Source organism: Muntiacus reevesi, chromosome 3, assembly GCF_963930625.1.
Source record: "Muntiacus reevesi chromosome 3, mMunRee1.1, whole genome shotgun sequence".
Taxonomy (NCBI): Eukaryota; Metazoa; Chordata; class Mammalia; order Artiodactyla; family Cervidae; genus Muntiacus; species Muntiacus reevesi.
In genome coordinates this window covers 115,079,712-115,093,817 of record NC_089251.1, presented here as the reverse complement: position 1 = coordinate 115,093,817, position 14,106 = coordinate 115,079,712, and the positions used below count along the sequence as shown (strand labels likewise).

At 38.6% G+C, this 14,106-nt stretch overlaps 1 protein-coding gene across 17 annotated transcripts in view; it reads left to right on the top strand.

Annotated features, from left to right (window-relative positions):
- Positions 1-14,106, top strand: part of PUM1 (pumilio RNA binding family member 1) — a 121,366-nt gene that overhangs the window by 26,634 nt on the left and 80,626 nt on the right. For all 17 annotated transcript variants that reach the window (XM_065930264.1, XM_065930263.1, XM_065930262.1 and 14 more), the window contains one exon: positions 6,684-6,752. In XM_065930264.1, the coding sequence (XP_065786336.1) occupies positions 6,684-6,752 (69 nt within the window). The remainder of the gene's footprint in view (positions 1-6,683; positions 6,753-14,106) is intronic.

The following is a 14,106-nucleotide window of genomic DNA, read 5'->3' as shown; positions in this document are numbered from 1 at the left end:
AGCATCATGTAGTAGGCTTTGCATTCTCCTGAGCTAAAAGAGTTTTTTGTTTCTGGTTTTTCCCAGTAATCAAGAATTCTGTTGATTTAGTTCTATATTACTAGAGGAATGTAATTACTTTTTGTTTTTCTTAACAAAATGGGGGTAAGAGTACTTGCATTTTCAGATTGTTATGACTTTTAAAGAGCTCATACAGCATATAAGGATTTTTATAGGACAGGGCCTGTCACAACATAAGTCTCAGTAAATATTTACTGTTTTATTGTTTGTAATACAGATATCATAGACCAGAAGATGGTGTGGAACAGACTTACTAAGTGTTTTTCCCTTGATGTACTTTGTGCTTAGTCGCTCAGTCGTGTCTGACTCTTTGTGACCCTATGGACTGTAGCCTGTTAGGCTCCTCTGTCCATGGAGATTCTGCGAGGCAAGAATACTGGAGTAAATTGCCATGCCCTCCTCCAGGCGATCCTCCCAACTCAGGGATTGAACCCAGGTCTCCTGCATTGCTGGCAGATTTTTTACTGTCTGAGCCACCAGGGAACCTCTTTTCCCTTAATGATTAATTTCAAATTAGGTTAATTTCTCACATTCCATTTCTTCTCATTGCTCAAGTTTCTCCTGCATTTGCTTGGCTTTTTCTCACTGGTATCCTTTCCGTAATGGTTTTTGGCACCAGATCTTCTGCTTGTATTGTTCTGGATCTCTGTTAGTGAAATGGAGCCATTGTGATGTAGGCTTGCCTTTGCAGAAATCCTCCAGGAGAACAAAGGTAGGTGTGGAGGAGAAATGTGCCTGATAACTGAGATTCAGTGGTTGAGGAAATAAATATTCTAGTAAGGGCAATTTTAGTCTCAAGTTACAAACATCTGGTCTAGGTAGCAAAATTTCAGAGCATTAAATGAAAGAACACCAGGGATTCTCGCTGAACCCCAGAGCAGGAAATGTACATGGGCCTCAGGGGCACCAGGAGGCTGTTTCCTTAGGGGTTAATATATGTCTCTTGTCTCTGATTTTTTTTTCCCCCCTGCACATTCTTTCTCTTCTTCATGTTGATCATCTGCTTATTCACCAGGTTATACTTGACCCAAAGTTACAGCTCTAGCTGCCAGATCTTTAGCAAATTTCACTTTATCCATAGCTTTCTGGCCGAGATACTAAGAGGAATCTGATTAATTTATCATTTCTCTTCAGATTGATACTAGAAGTTTGGCCATTTAGAAGAATACTTTTGGTATAGTTATTTGTGGCCAGAGGTGGTAGGAATCGTGAAGTTGTCCTTTCTAGGCAGGTGTCTTGAAACATGTCTGTTACAGAAAATATTTTGATAAGTGTTTATTTGTTGGAAACTGTTGTTCCAAGTGCAGTACATAGCTCTGAATTACTGTTTTAAAATATAAACTTGAGTGTGGTTTCATTAACAACCAATTCAGTGATAACCTATTGTGTTAGAGTTTGGTTCTTGTTTAAAAGCAGCTGAGAACTGGTCAGACTGGCTTAAGTAAAGGGACTTCATTCTAAAGACATCCCGAGCAGTTAAGGGACAGTAATTCAGGACAGAAATGCCAGTAAATAAATAACGCCAGTAAATAAATAAATAAATAAATGCTAGTAAATAAGAAAGGCAATGCCAGAGAATGCTCAAACTACCACACAATTGCACTCATCTCACATGCTAGTAAAGTAATGCTCAAAATTCTCCAAGCCAGGCTTCAGCAATACATGAACCGTGAACTTCCAGATGTTCAAGCTGGTTTTAGAAAAGGTAGAGGAACCAGAGACCAAATTGCCAACATCCGCTGGGTCATGGAAAAAGCAAGAGAGTTCCAGAAAAACATATATTTCTGCTTTATTGACTATGCCAAAGCCTTTGACTGTGTGGATCACAATAAACTTTGGAAAATTCTGAAAGAGATGGGAATACCAGACCACCTGACCTGCCTCTTGAGAAACCTATATGCAGGTCAGGAAGCAACAGTTAGAACTGGACATGGAACAACAGACTGGTTCCAAGTAGGAAAAGGAGTACGTCAAGGCTGTATATTGTCACCCTGCTTATTTAACTTATATGCAGAGTACATCATGAGAAACGCTGCACTGGAAGAAGCACAAGCTGGAATCAAGATTGCCGGGAGAAATATCAATAACCTCAGATATGCAGATGACTCCACCCTTACGGCAGACAGTGAAGATGAACTAAAGAGCCTCTTGATGAAAGTGAAAGAGGAGAGTGAAAAAGTTGGCTTAAAGCTCAACATTCAGAAAACTAAGATCATGGCATCTGGTCCCATCACTTCATGGCAAATAGATGGAGAAACAGTGGCTGAACTTTATTTTGTTGATTTCCAAAATCACTGCGGATAGTGACTGCAGCCATGAAATTAAAAGATGCTTATTCCTTGGAAAGTTATGATCAGCCCAGACAGAATATTAAAAAGCAGAGACATCACTTTGTCAACAAAGGTCCGTCTGGTCAAGGCTATGGTTTTTCCAGTGGTCATGCATGGATGTGAGAGTTGGACTGTGAAGAAAGCTGAGCACCAAAAAATTGATGCTTTTGAATTATGGTGTTGGAGAAGACTCTTGAGAGTCCCTTGGACTGCAAGGAGATCCATCCAGTCCATCCTAAAGGAGATCAGTCCTGGGTGTTCATTGGAAGGACTGATGCTGAGGCTGAAACTCCAATACTTTGGCCACCTCATGCGAAGAGTTGACTCATTGGAAAAGACCCTGATGCTGGGAGGGATTGGGGTCAGGAGGAGCCGGAGACGACAGAGGATGAGATGGCTGGATGGCATCACTAACTCGATGGACATGAGTTTGAGTAAATTCCAGGAGTTGGTGATGGACAGGGAGGCCTGGCGTACTGTGATTCATGGGGTTGCACAGAGTCGGACATGACTGAGCGACTGGACTGACTGACTGATTTTGGTAAAACACCAATTTAATTTTCAAAATTATGATTTTTGGTTAGGACAAGATCCTTGTTAGAAGCAGAAGGCTTACAAAAGAAAGATCTGGGAAATGGAAAGGAAACTCAGAAACTTCGTCGTTTATACAGATGATCCTTCTTGGGTAGGATGAGGTGAGGGATATGAGGTAGGTCAGACCCTAAGGTGGTTATCTTGCTTTGTGGCTTTAGTAAAAGGGAGTAAGAGATGATTGTATGGGGAGGGGCAGCAGTAGGGAAACTGGATGGGTGTAAGATGAGTAACTGACCAGTAGCCCAAAGACAAAAATAGGAAGTAGTTTTGGGAAACCAAAGGGAATAGATTATTTAGTAGAAGGAAGGAAGCCTTATAGACATTCAGCAAAAGTGAAGATGAAATTGAAAGTGGAAGTCTGTCAGTCGTGTCCGACTCTTTGTGACCCCATGGGCTGTAAAGTCCATGGAATTCTCCAGACCAGAATACGGGAGTAGGTAGCCTTTCCCTTCTCCAGCGGATCTTCCCGTCCTAGGGATCGAACCCAGATCTCCTGCATTGCAGGTGGATTCTTTACCAGCTGAGCCACAAATTAGTAAACTTTTAATTAAATTAGTAAACTTTTAATTAAAGAAACATTAACATTAACTCATCACTCAAATTGAATACTAGAGAAAAGGGGGAGGTATAGTTGTACAAGAACTTAAAGATGGTTCTATCCTGATGGGAGCATTTTCTCTGGTTACAATTTACAGCTAGCTTTTCTCCTTCATAATAGAGTAAGTTTCTTTGTTAACCTGCCGAGGACGTTTCTTACAGTTATCTGAGTTTTCATAACTTGATTTCTCTTGATTCCTGAGCATCTTTTTCTGATTATTAGTTTTGTTTTCTGGGAAGAGTTTTGTGGAGTCTGCCTCATGTTGATGATCATACCAAGTACAGCTCCCATTATAAACAATAAATACCTGACTTGTTAACACTTGTGAGAGTGATTTGGTTTATCTTGTCCACTCAACCATGGGCAAATGGTTTCTGTACTAGCAAAGCAGACTTCAGAAAGTGAGCTCCCTTCTCATTGCGTGAGGCAGAGACAGATGCAAGGAAGGAGGAAGAGCTTGAGGTGAACAGAGAGCTAAAGAGGGGGAGACAGGAGAGCCGAGAGAGTGAGCGAGCCAGCAAATAAAATGTGGTAGGAAAGAGAATGAAGAGTGGATGGAAGGTGGTATAGAAAGGGGTGGAAATCACTGAGGGCAGAAGGGGCAAATTGTGAAGGTGAGGGGAATAGACAGTTGGGAAGGAAAGGCAGGCATACCAAGAGAACACACTTGTCAAGGCCCTTGGCAAAAACTGAAGGCACCTCTGTCTGGGGGTGGCATCCTCCTGTGGCTGCCCTGGATGTAGCTTGATGACATAGAAAGGACAGTACACAAAAATTGGAACACCTGGATTTAGATCTTGGAAATGCCATCTAAGTTCACTTCCCTGCTTAACAGTGGTTGACAGAGAAAGTGTTCTTGGGAGGAGAAGGGGATGACAGAAGCTGAGATGGTTGGATGGCATCACCGACTCAATGGACATGAGTTTGAGTAAGCTCCAGGAGTTGGTGATGGACAGGGAAGCCTGGCGCGCTGCAGTTCATGGGGTCGCAAAGAGTTGGACACGACTGAGCGACTGAACTGACTGAACAGTATCTCTGAGGCTCAGTTCTAATCTCTTAAATAGGAATAATTACTGTGAGATTGTTGTGATGATAACATCAATATGCACATTGCATGTTCTCTACTTTCCTTATCATTCCCACTTTCTTTTTTCATTTTTTAATTAAGTAAAAATTCTTTTTGACTGTACTGAGTCTTCATTGCTGCACTCAGGCTTTCTCTTATTTTCTAGTTGCAGTCCAAGGGCATCTCTCTTGTTTCAGAGCCCAGGCTCTAGGTGCGTGGGCTTCAGCAGTTGTGTTGCACAGGCTTGGTTGCCCCGCAGCATTTGGGATCTTCTTGGACCAGGGATTGAACCCATGTCCCTGCGTTGGCAGGCGGATTTTTAACCACTGGACCACCAGGGTAGCCCTTTTTTCATTTTTGTAGCCACTCCTACTTTTTTCTTGGGAAACATAAATAGAATTCTAACATTCTTGGTTAAAACTATTTGTAGGTTTTTGAGTTTTCGGGAAACTCCTAGCATCTAGTTAGAAGCATGTTTATAGATTCCGTAGGAAGAGCTCCTAATAGTGTAGAACCTTATATGCGTTTAAATTACATGCCTGGTAAATGTTATTTGTCCTGAAGGTTCAAGTTGATTTTATCTGTTGTTTGTAGAGTTTCTAGCTAAGATTCTGTCCTCATCACCCCTCCTTATTTTTACCACCTGAAGTTTAGGAGCTTATTTACATTATTCATAATGTAAATGACTTGTATTGTGACTCTAGCTTCTGTTTCAAGGCCCTTTGAAACTGTTTACTACAGTAACAAGTCTTATCTCTATGTCTTTTTGTTCTTATATGGCTTAAATTGAGCGTCATTTTGAATTTTATCAATTTACATTTTTGACAAACATCCCAAAGCTGTTACTTCTTAGTGACAACAGTGTATCATTTGTAGCATTGGGTCTTGAAAATGTATAATTCAGAACACTGTGACTGTATTTTTATGTGCTGTCACCTCCGTAGAATTAGGATTATTGGGTGGTATACAGGCAGCATGCTAATAAAATTGTTAAATTGATGCCTCCAACTGTATTCCAGTTCATGTTCCATGCTCTGCTCTCCCCTTGCCTGGCTCTGGTTTGGCTCTTTGCATTCACCCAGTGCTAGACATTGTACACATACATTTGGAGGTAGTGATGATTAGATGAGGGGGTTTGGGAATGTTCCACTTTAGGCAGTCAGCCATCTTTCTTAGGTAGGCTGGAAAGCCTTCCTTTTTAATAAACAAGGGACTGTACTCTAGCCTTAGCAAAGGTGGCTTCTTTCTCATAACTGAGAGTCCAGTAGACTATTGGACAGGAAAGGGTTTTTGAGTTATGACTGTTTGTGTAATCTGTTCCACACTTAATTCTTGCTCTTAAATATTACCTTCTAGTAATGACCTTGAAGATGAGTTAATTGAAGTCTAGAAAGATTGTTATGATGTAGGTTAGTACATTTAATTAGGTAAAGTTTGAAGGGATTCTTGTGATACTTGCTGATTTTTTTCCTCCTGGTTTTGAGATTCTAGGCGCTCCCAGAGATCTTCCAAGTTGGAGAAATGTTGAGGGCACTCAGTTATGTAGTTTGTAGTGCCTTTTTCCCTGAGGTTGTCAAAGACATACTAGCTTGGATCAAATGAGTCCCCTAATTTGTATTTAACTGTTCACAGCTGTGGACAAGCTGTGGTCTTAGAGCCAGTAGCAAGGTTTAGGTCACATAATCATCTACATATATTATTGCCCATAAACATGTTGAGCTTTACTTACTAAGTTAAAATGTATGAACAATAGCTATCATAATTCTCGTGTGATGCAGTTTCCTTTTTCTTTTATGGATTCTGTGTTTTTCATGTTTGAAAGCAAAAGGGATTGGGAGGGGAGAAAGCGCAGGGATCATTGCTGAACCTGATGGTTAAAGGTAAGTGAATGTTTAATCTTAGTCACTTGATTATTGTTATTTTCCTTGTCAATATGTGAAATTAAACATCAAAAAGCTTTTCAGTTGTATTTAATGTGTATGTAAAATTCAAGGTACTAACGTGAAGCTTTTCCCTCCTCTATTCTAAACATTAGGTACGTTCTATGGATGAACTGAATCATGATTTTCAAGCACTTGCTCTGGAGGGAAGAGCGATGGGAGAGGTAAGTAAATTGGTGTGTCAGAAATGTGGGTCTGTTTTTAAGGGAAGGTTGGAGCTGTCTCTCATCAAATGTGTCCGAATCTAGTCTCCAGAAGTATGTGCTTGCTTTTCCTTGTTGCCATCCTCATGATAGGAGTGGGGTATTGCAGAATTTTGCCAAAACAATCTCATTATAAGGAGAATGTTCACTTTAGCCTAATATGTTAAAAATAAAACCCAAATGTAAGCACAAATTAATCAGTATTATCTTAACCAGTCAGTTGGAAATTGAGGTGTTAAAATTTTACAAAATAACTTAGTTTTATATGCATCAAATGTCCTTACCTTTGCTTCATTTTTCAGTTGTTAGATTCTTTTGCAGTGAAAGAGAGTTTTTAGATCGGCTGCTAGTCAATATGTTGATAACCTATCTTTAGAGGATGTTGCAACTTTTGAGGATATTGTTTGCAGTTTCATTGTGAAGAAGGAATTGAGATTTTTGGTAAATAATTCGAGAAGATTGAGGCCTGAGCTAGTCACCCATTACATAGATAGAATTTAGAAATAAGGATTTTGGTTTGTTTGTAATGTTTAAAATTTGCAGAAAACAAAATTTACTGTCATTCATTATACTGATAGTGAAGATTGCCATAATTCTAAAAGAGATCAAGGACAGCTGATTTCTGGTGCTTCTGTATGTTGACCATAAGTGTTTGGTGATAGGCAAAACATAAGTTTGCATTAACTGCTGAAGATGTCACAGGTTCACAAACTAGACATTTGGGTGTGATTCTTTTTTTCCTGGAGAGTAGCCTTGGGTTTTTATTTTTCCTGTTTTATTTTTTGTATATCTAATATTTAAAAGTTCCCATGTCTATTTTAACACCTTAAAGGAGGGAGAATAGCTATATGCTGGATTCTCTTTTATATCATTCATTAAATACATTTGTTCTTAATGATTTAGCCAATATTCTTTGATCCAGGCACTGTGCTAGGTTCTGAGGACTCAAAATTAAGATAATTTTCTTTCCTGATTTATAACAAATTTTCATTGATTACCATTGTGACTGAGTATTAGTTAAAGTCTTGGTGCTTTGATCCTAAGATTCTTGCTGTCTTGGTTATAAGATTTTGTTTTTAACTTTTCCGAGTCATCTTGTGATGATGACTTAAAGTCATCATCATCTTGGCTTCATGGGTTTGTGGCCTGTTTTTGTTTTTCCTCCAGAGTTTGCAGATCAGATTGGTAGGTGTCCTTATGTTTTCCGGTGCTTGCCTAATATTATTGAAACAGTGCACATTAATAAACCCTGTTTGGTTATTAAGTAAAGATTTTCTCACTGTATTTCTGGAGCAGAATTTGAACAGAAGGTTAACAGATGTATCTGATACTAAGTATAGATGGGGAAACCGCATTTATCTGCTTCCACATTCCTGTGATGGTAACCTGGTTCATTCTACCAAAAATATAATCCCAGTCTTAAAATTAGTTACACAAAATAAAAATATTATCCTGTTACTGTTTTGTAAGCAACACTTCATAATCTCTAAAGACTTAACTTTAATCAAAGAACAGTGGACAAAAAGTGAATTTTATTTAAATTAATAACAAAAGTATTTTAAAAAATAATTTTTTTCTTTCCAAAATGTTCCTTCCTCCTAAGGTCTCCAGACCGCACTTTCTTTACTTTTGTTAGAAATGTCATTTTTTGATATTTATATGTAACTCCTCAGACCTCTACATAGGCATATGTAAATAACTAAACAAAATATACATTCCAACAGTAATGCAGTGTCACACTTCTTTCTTCTTTCCTCGTTATTAACAAAGTAGTAGTAACTACTATTTGTTGACCACCTATTAGGCAGATGTTAAAGAGATTTGCATTCATTGTCTCATCAGTAATTCAGGACGGTTCTTTTATTCAGATAAAGAAAAAGACCGAGAGAGATGAATTAAATTGCTCAGGGTCATAAATCTAGAAAGTGATGGAGCTGGGACTCTGACCTGGCTACCTCTCCAAAGCATGAGAGTGAATAAAGCCAGGACTTAGAATTGATCACAGAAATCTCATTTTAGTAAGCTTTATAACAATAGATATTTGGGGGCGGATTTTTAAAAATGCTTAGTATACTTCCCTCCCAAAATACTGATACTTAACTGAAGCTAGTTTTTGAAAGCATAACCCAGTGTCCAGGCACAAAGGGAACTAAGTATGGAGTGAAGTTTTTGAATTCGAGGGTTCTTTGTTTAGCTAGTTGCGCATGGAATGAATATACGTGATGGCGGGAAGTGTGCACTGTTTTTCTCTGTGCGGTTCATGTTCTGAGAAGGTTAGTGATTGGTACTGGCAAGACGCGTTTGTGATAACTTGAATGGAGGAGGTATATAGGATTTGAGGAATGTCCTATAGTTTAGTTAGGATTCATATAGGGGTAGGTTGGGAGAATGTTTTTGTAGAGATAAAAGGGAGATGGACACAAAAGAGAAAGGAAGAAAATAAGTTTTTGTAATAAAAACGTTGCTAATTAGTTTAATGTCATTGAATTTCCTTCTCTTTAAACAATAAAGCATCTCTGGGAGGGGATGTGTGTAAATGTAGTCTTTACCCACACTAAACACTAAAATTTCAAGTAAGTTGCATAAGCCAAGCACAGTATTTTTTTTGCTGCAGTTATTTTATTTGTATTTGTATGTGTCTGTGTGCTTGTGTGAGAGTCCTCCTTAGGGAAAATAATACCTATGTTCAAGAATGTATGAATCTTTGGAATTCAGAGAATTGGCTTCTTTTAAAGTAATTGATTTTTGGTAAAGTTAGTAGTGCCTGGCTCTTGTTATTTCTTTTCCCTCATCAAAGCCAGTGTTCGATAGACTCCTAGAGTCACTTTGGTGTATTTAGAGTGTTTCTTAGAAATCTTACTCAGAAGTGACTATTTAAAACTTCACCTTCAAACCTTGCTGGTTGTCTGAAATACAGCTGTTCATAACTGAAGGACACAGTACAAATGCTTTACTTGCCTCCTATTCTAAGAAGTACACATAAAAAGGAAGATAAGAAAATCTGTTAGGCTTAGGGCTACAAATTATTTTCAGATATTTCATCTACTATCCTTGCTAGCAGCCCCTTTCATTCAACTTTAAGTTCAGTTCTAAAAAGTTTAAAGGCATAGATTATTTCTGGTAGTTGAATATTTAAGAGTGTATCTTTGTAGTACTGAGGAAGGCTCATTGTCCTCATGTTTCTGGGCTCTGGTTATATCATGGTTATTTGGCTTATGATCTTGCATGAGTTATTTACTCTACATATAGGAGGGCAGCATTACTACTCTTTATGTCCCGAAAGGGATGGATTTGCAGAGGTTAGTGGTTCTCATTTGAAAGTACTTCGAGTCTTTGACGGAAAAGACACTTTATCCTGAATAATTGGTTTTCTCGCTTTTAAAAACCAAGGAACTTTTTTCTTCTTAATTTTCCTTAATGTTTTACATATAGTTAACTTGACAGTGTTCAGGGACATTAATAATAGTGATTATTTCTGGAATAAATGGAATGTATTTAGATATGTGGCCCTTCATCTTTGTTTTAGAAAACTGAAGCATAGAAAAACTTCCCCTTGGTAATAGACAAGTTTGTAAACAAGAGGAATGATATCTGGAAAGTGCTTCTGTATGTGGAGTAATAATGAATCCTACCACGTTCCCTGGAAGTAGAATAAGGTGAGATATACTTAAAACTTAGATGTAGGTTCTCATTAGGCATTACTTAGAAATTCTGCCTGTAAATGTGAGAAAGCAGAATGGCTTGTAGAGTAAGGAGTTTGACAATAATTTGAAGAGCTCTTAACCGAAAGAAAGAAACAGCTTTGTGGGATGGGAGCTCACTGGACAAGAAGAACCCTTATATCACCACTTCTGGCCTTGCCTCAGACACTCATACTCTTTGGACTTTGCTTTTTTTCCATGTGTAAGACACAGATATTGGACTAGATAGTCTTCTAGGACCCTTTTAAGTCTTAAGATCCTTGAAGTTTGTCCCAATTTCTATCTTTAAAAAGATAGAACATCGGAATAGTTTTGCTATTTGTAGGATATGCCAGAGGTATCTTTGAGATACCTTAAAGATGTGTTTAGACTGTGATGTAGTGATTCTGTAACTTTTCATTGGGGTGTCTGACTCATTCACCATCTGCAGCTGCATAAGATACTGAAGTGTTTGTCCATCATGGCTCATAGGGTGATAATTTGGGAATTGGGACAGGTAGGAGCCTAATGTGGATGTCAGGTCCACATCTTTCATCATGGCATAATAGCTCACAGAATTGGAGGCTTTGGGGTAGCTAAAAGTACTTTTTTGATCCACAGCCCTAGACAGGCTAATCTCACACTGTAAATTCCTTGCAGGTAGAGTCCCATAAAAGTAACTCAGTTGACTGTAAACTGGATTGAATTTTGGAAAGGAATATGTTGTCTGCTAGCAAGATCATGCATCCTTTCTTGCAGAAGGAGGGAAAAATAAATAGAGCCTTAATATAAAAATATCAACCCAACAGTGTAACACACCTTTCCCCCACAAAATGCAGCTTTTGAGTATGCAAAGGAGTGGCAAAAGGTTCCTAGTTCCGTTCATTTTGTGTTAATACCATTTGATTGTTGGGCATTTTTGACATCTTGTTATTAAAATGAAATGGTTACTTTAGAGAAAACATAGCCAGGCAGGCCAAGTGACCTGGAGGAAGTTAATGACTATCCTGTATTCTGTTAATGATTGTGTTAGCAGAGAAGTGACCTATATATGAGTCTTGTTTTGGAAGTTTCTGGGATCTCTTAATAGTTTTGGGATGAGGATTGGGCATTTTGAGAAAGAAGATTAAGAAGGTGTCTTCTAAACCCTGTAAATGTGGGTGCATGTGACATTTGAAACCTGGTGCCCAGTTCGGTCCTGTGACTTTGAGACCTGTGTGGAACCCCACTCATTCCAGTATCTTCCTTCTGTCCTGCACTAGGAAGAACGGGCAGACCTACCACTGTATGCGTTGAGCTGTCTTGGAATGTTTGAATACAGTAAAACATGCTCCTTTGAAGCAGGAAATAACTGATCCACATGTTGCTTAGTTTGTCTTCATTGAATTTCTCTTCTTTTACCCTCCTTTTTCTGTTTTTATTTTTTTCATCCACATCAGTATGTTTTATTTGAAAGCAAGCTAACTGACTGCAGTAACACTTTTCAAGACACTTTGGCATTGATATCATTTCCTATGTGAATCTTCCAACAGATTTTTGAGAGATATTAGTATCATTTTTACATGAGGGAAGTGAGTTCTAAGGTCAAGTGACTCCAGCAAAGATCAGAAATACCAAAATGTGGATTGACTTCAAGTTCTGTTTCATTAGGTTCAGAAATAATAACAACTGCAGTCTACATGTACCATTTTCCAGGTACTTGATTAATCATTTCATACACATTAACAGTTTTCACAGGCGTCCTGCAGTTCGATGACATCTGGACAAACATGGGTTACAGAGGTTAACATGATCATGGGCCAGCTCTTTAAATCCAGCTCTCTGTTGCTGCAGATCCCGAGCTCTCCTACTGTTACTCTGCTTGTCCAGAGCCCCCAGTGCTCAGAAACCCAGGTCTGCTCATCAGCTCTCCTGGGAAAGAGCTCTTGCTTTCACCAACCAGAAACTACAGAGGGAATTCAAGGAGCAAGTTATTTGTTTATATCATTTCTATGGCCCTGATTTATTTTATATATGTGCTTTGTGTAAGTATTTTCTATTTCCTTGCACATAAGTTTGTTGAAGGCAGAGGCTTCAGCTAATACGCACTTAGCTAACAGTGGCTGCCTACTATTGTGTTGAATGATTTGTTTACCAGTAAATATATTTTTCTAAGTATGAATTCCTCTTTATTTTCCCTTTTACTTCAGAAGTTCCCCCAGGGAACCTCAAGAGACCTCACTTCAATTCAGTAAATACTGATTGTATTCATATTACTTTTCCATCCTCAGGGGTGTGGGGTTCTGAAGAGGGGAAGGATGAGGAACAGATAAAACTGTATTTATTCAGTCTCTTCTGCAAATCTTATAATTTTCAAACTATTCAGTAATTATTTTACCAGAGTACATAAGATGAATAGCATATCAGCAATGCTGTTATCATCCAAGTTGAATCTTATATATAAAGGCATTTTTTATAAAGGATCTTTTGTTTAATGTAGCTCTAAGCTTAGGATACATTCTCTGGGCCATCTGCTGGGGCGTGGAAATATCCTCATATGTACAAGCAGACATAATGGTGTTTAGAAAATTGGAATTGCTTTTGTTATACTTCTTGTTCAAACTTGTATTAAACTATGTTGTGCGTAATTCTTTCTTGTTTACTTTTATTTTGCTGCTGAGGACCCAGAAGACGAAAATTAATTCATTGTCACTTAATTGATTAATGCATTCTGTGATCCTCATTTTAGCAAAATGTATAGAAGAAATAGTTTATTTTCTGTGTTACATGCACATCTATGACATTTTCCACTCTTGGAACATGTGAAAGAGGGAACTTGTCCATAACTGGCGTATTGAGACACTTGTCAATTTAATAGTTAAAATTAGCCTGAGGATGACTGGTTGTGTGGGTCCCATCTTAGTTGTGGGTCCCAAACTGAGTGTTTGGTCCCATCTTGAGGAAGAGGACTCTATCCTGTTTTAACTGAGCTGTTTGCTTCCTGCTTGTGGAATATGAGGGGGGTAGGAAGCAAACTAGAAGCAAACTAGATGTTTTCATGGTTTATTCATGCACATTACAGATTTCCCAAGTGACCTGGAAGCTTATCTTTTGCACACTGGGCTCCCAGGTACTATTGGAAATAATCATTTATATAATCATTTAAAGTCTAGACCTAGTATAACTTTAATATGATTATGTTGTAGATCAAACCATGTAATTTATACTTAGATAAAAACAAATGACTTTATTTATAGGTAACTTACAGGTGGCCAGGATAATAACATTGTCTTCTGTTTCCTTACATGCTTTTCCTTCTATTGTGCAGAAGAACCTGGTTCAGTTCAGTTCAGTCGCTCAGTTGTGCCCGACTTTGCGACCCCCTGGACTGCAGCACGCCAGGCTTCCCTGTCCACCACCAACTCTCAGAGCTTGCTCAAACTCATGTCCATCGAGTTAGTGATGCCATCCAACCATCTCGTCCTCTGTCGTCCCCTTCTCCTCCTGCTGAAAAATCTTTGCCTGCATCAGATCTTTTCCAGTGAGTCAGTTCTTTGCATCAGGTGGCCCAAGTATTGGAGCTTAGGCTTCAGCATCAGTCCTTCCAATGAATATTCAGGACAAGGTTCCTTTAAGATTGACTTCGGTTTGATCTC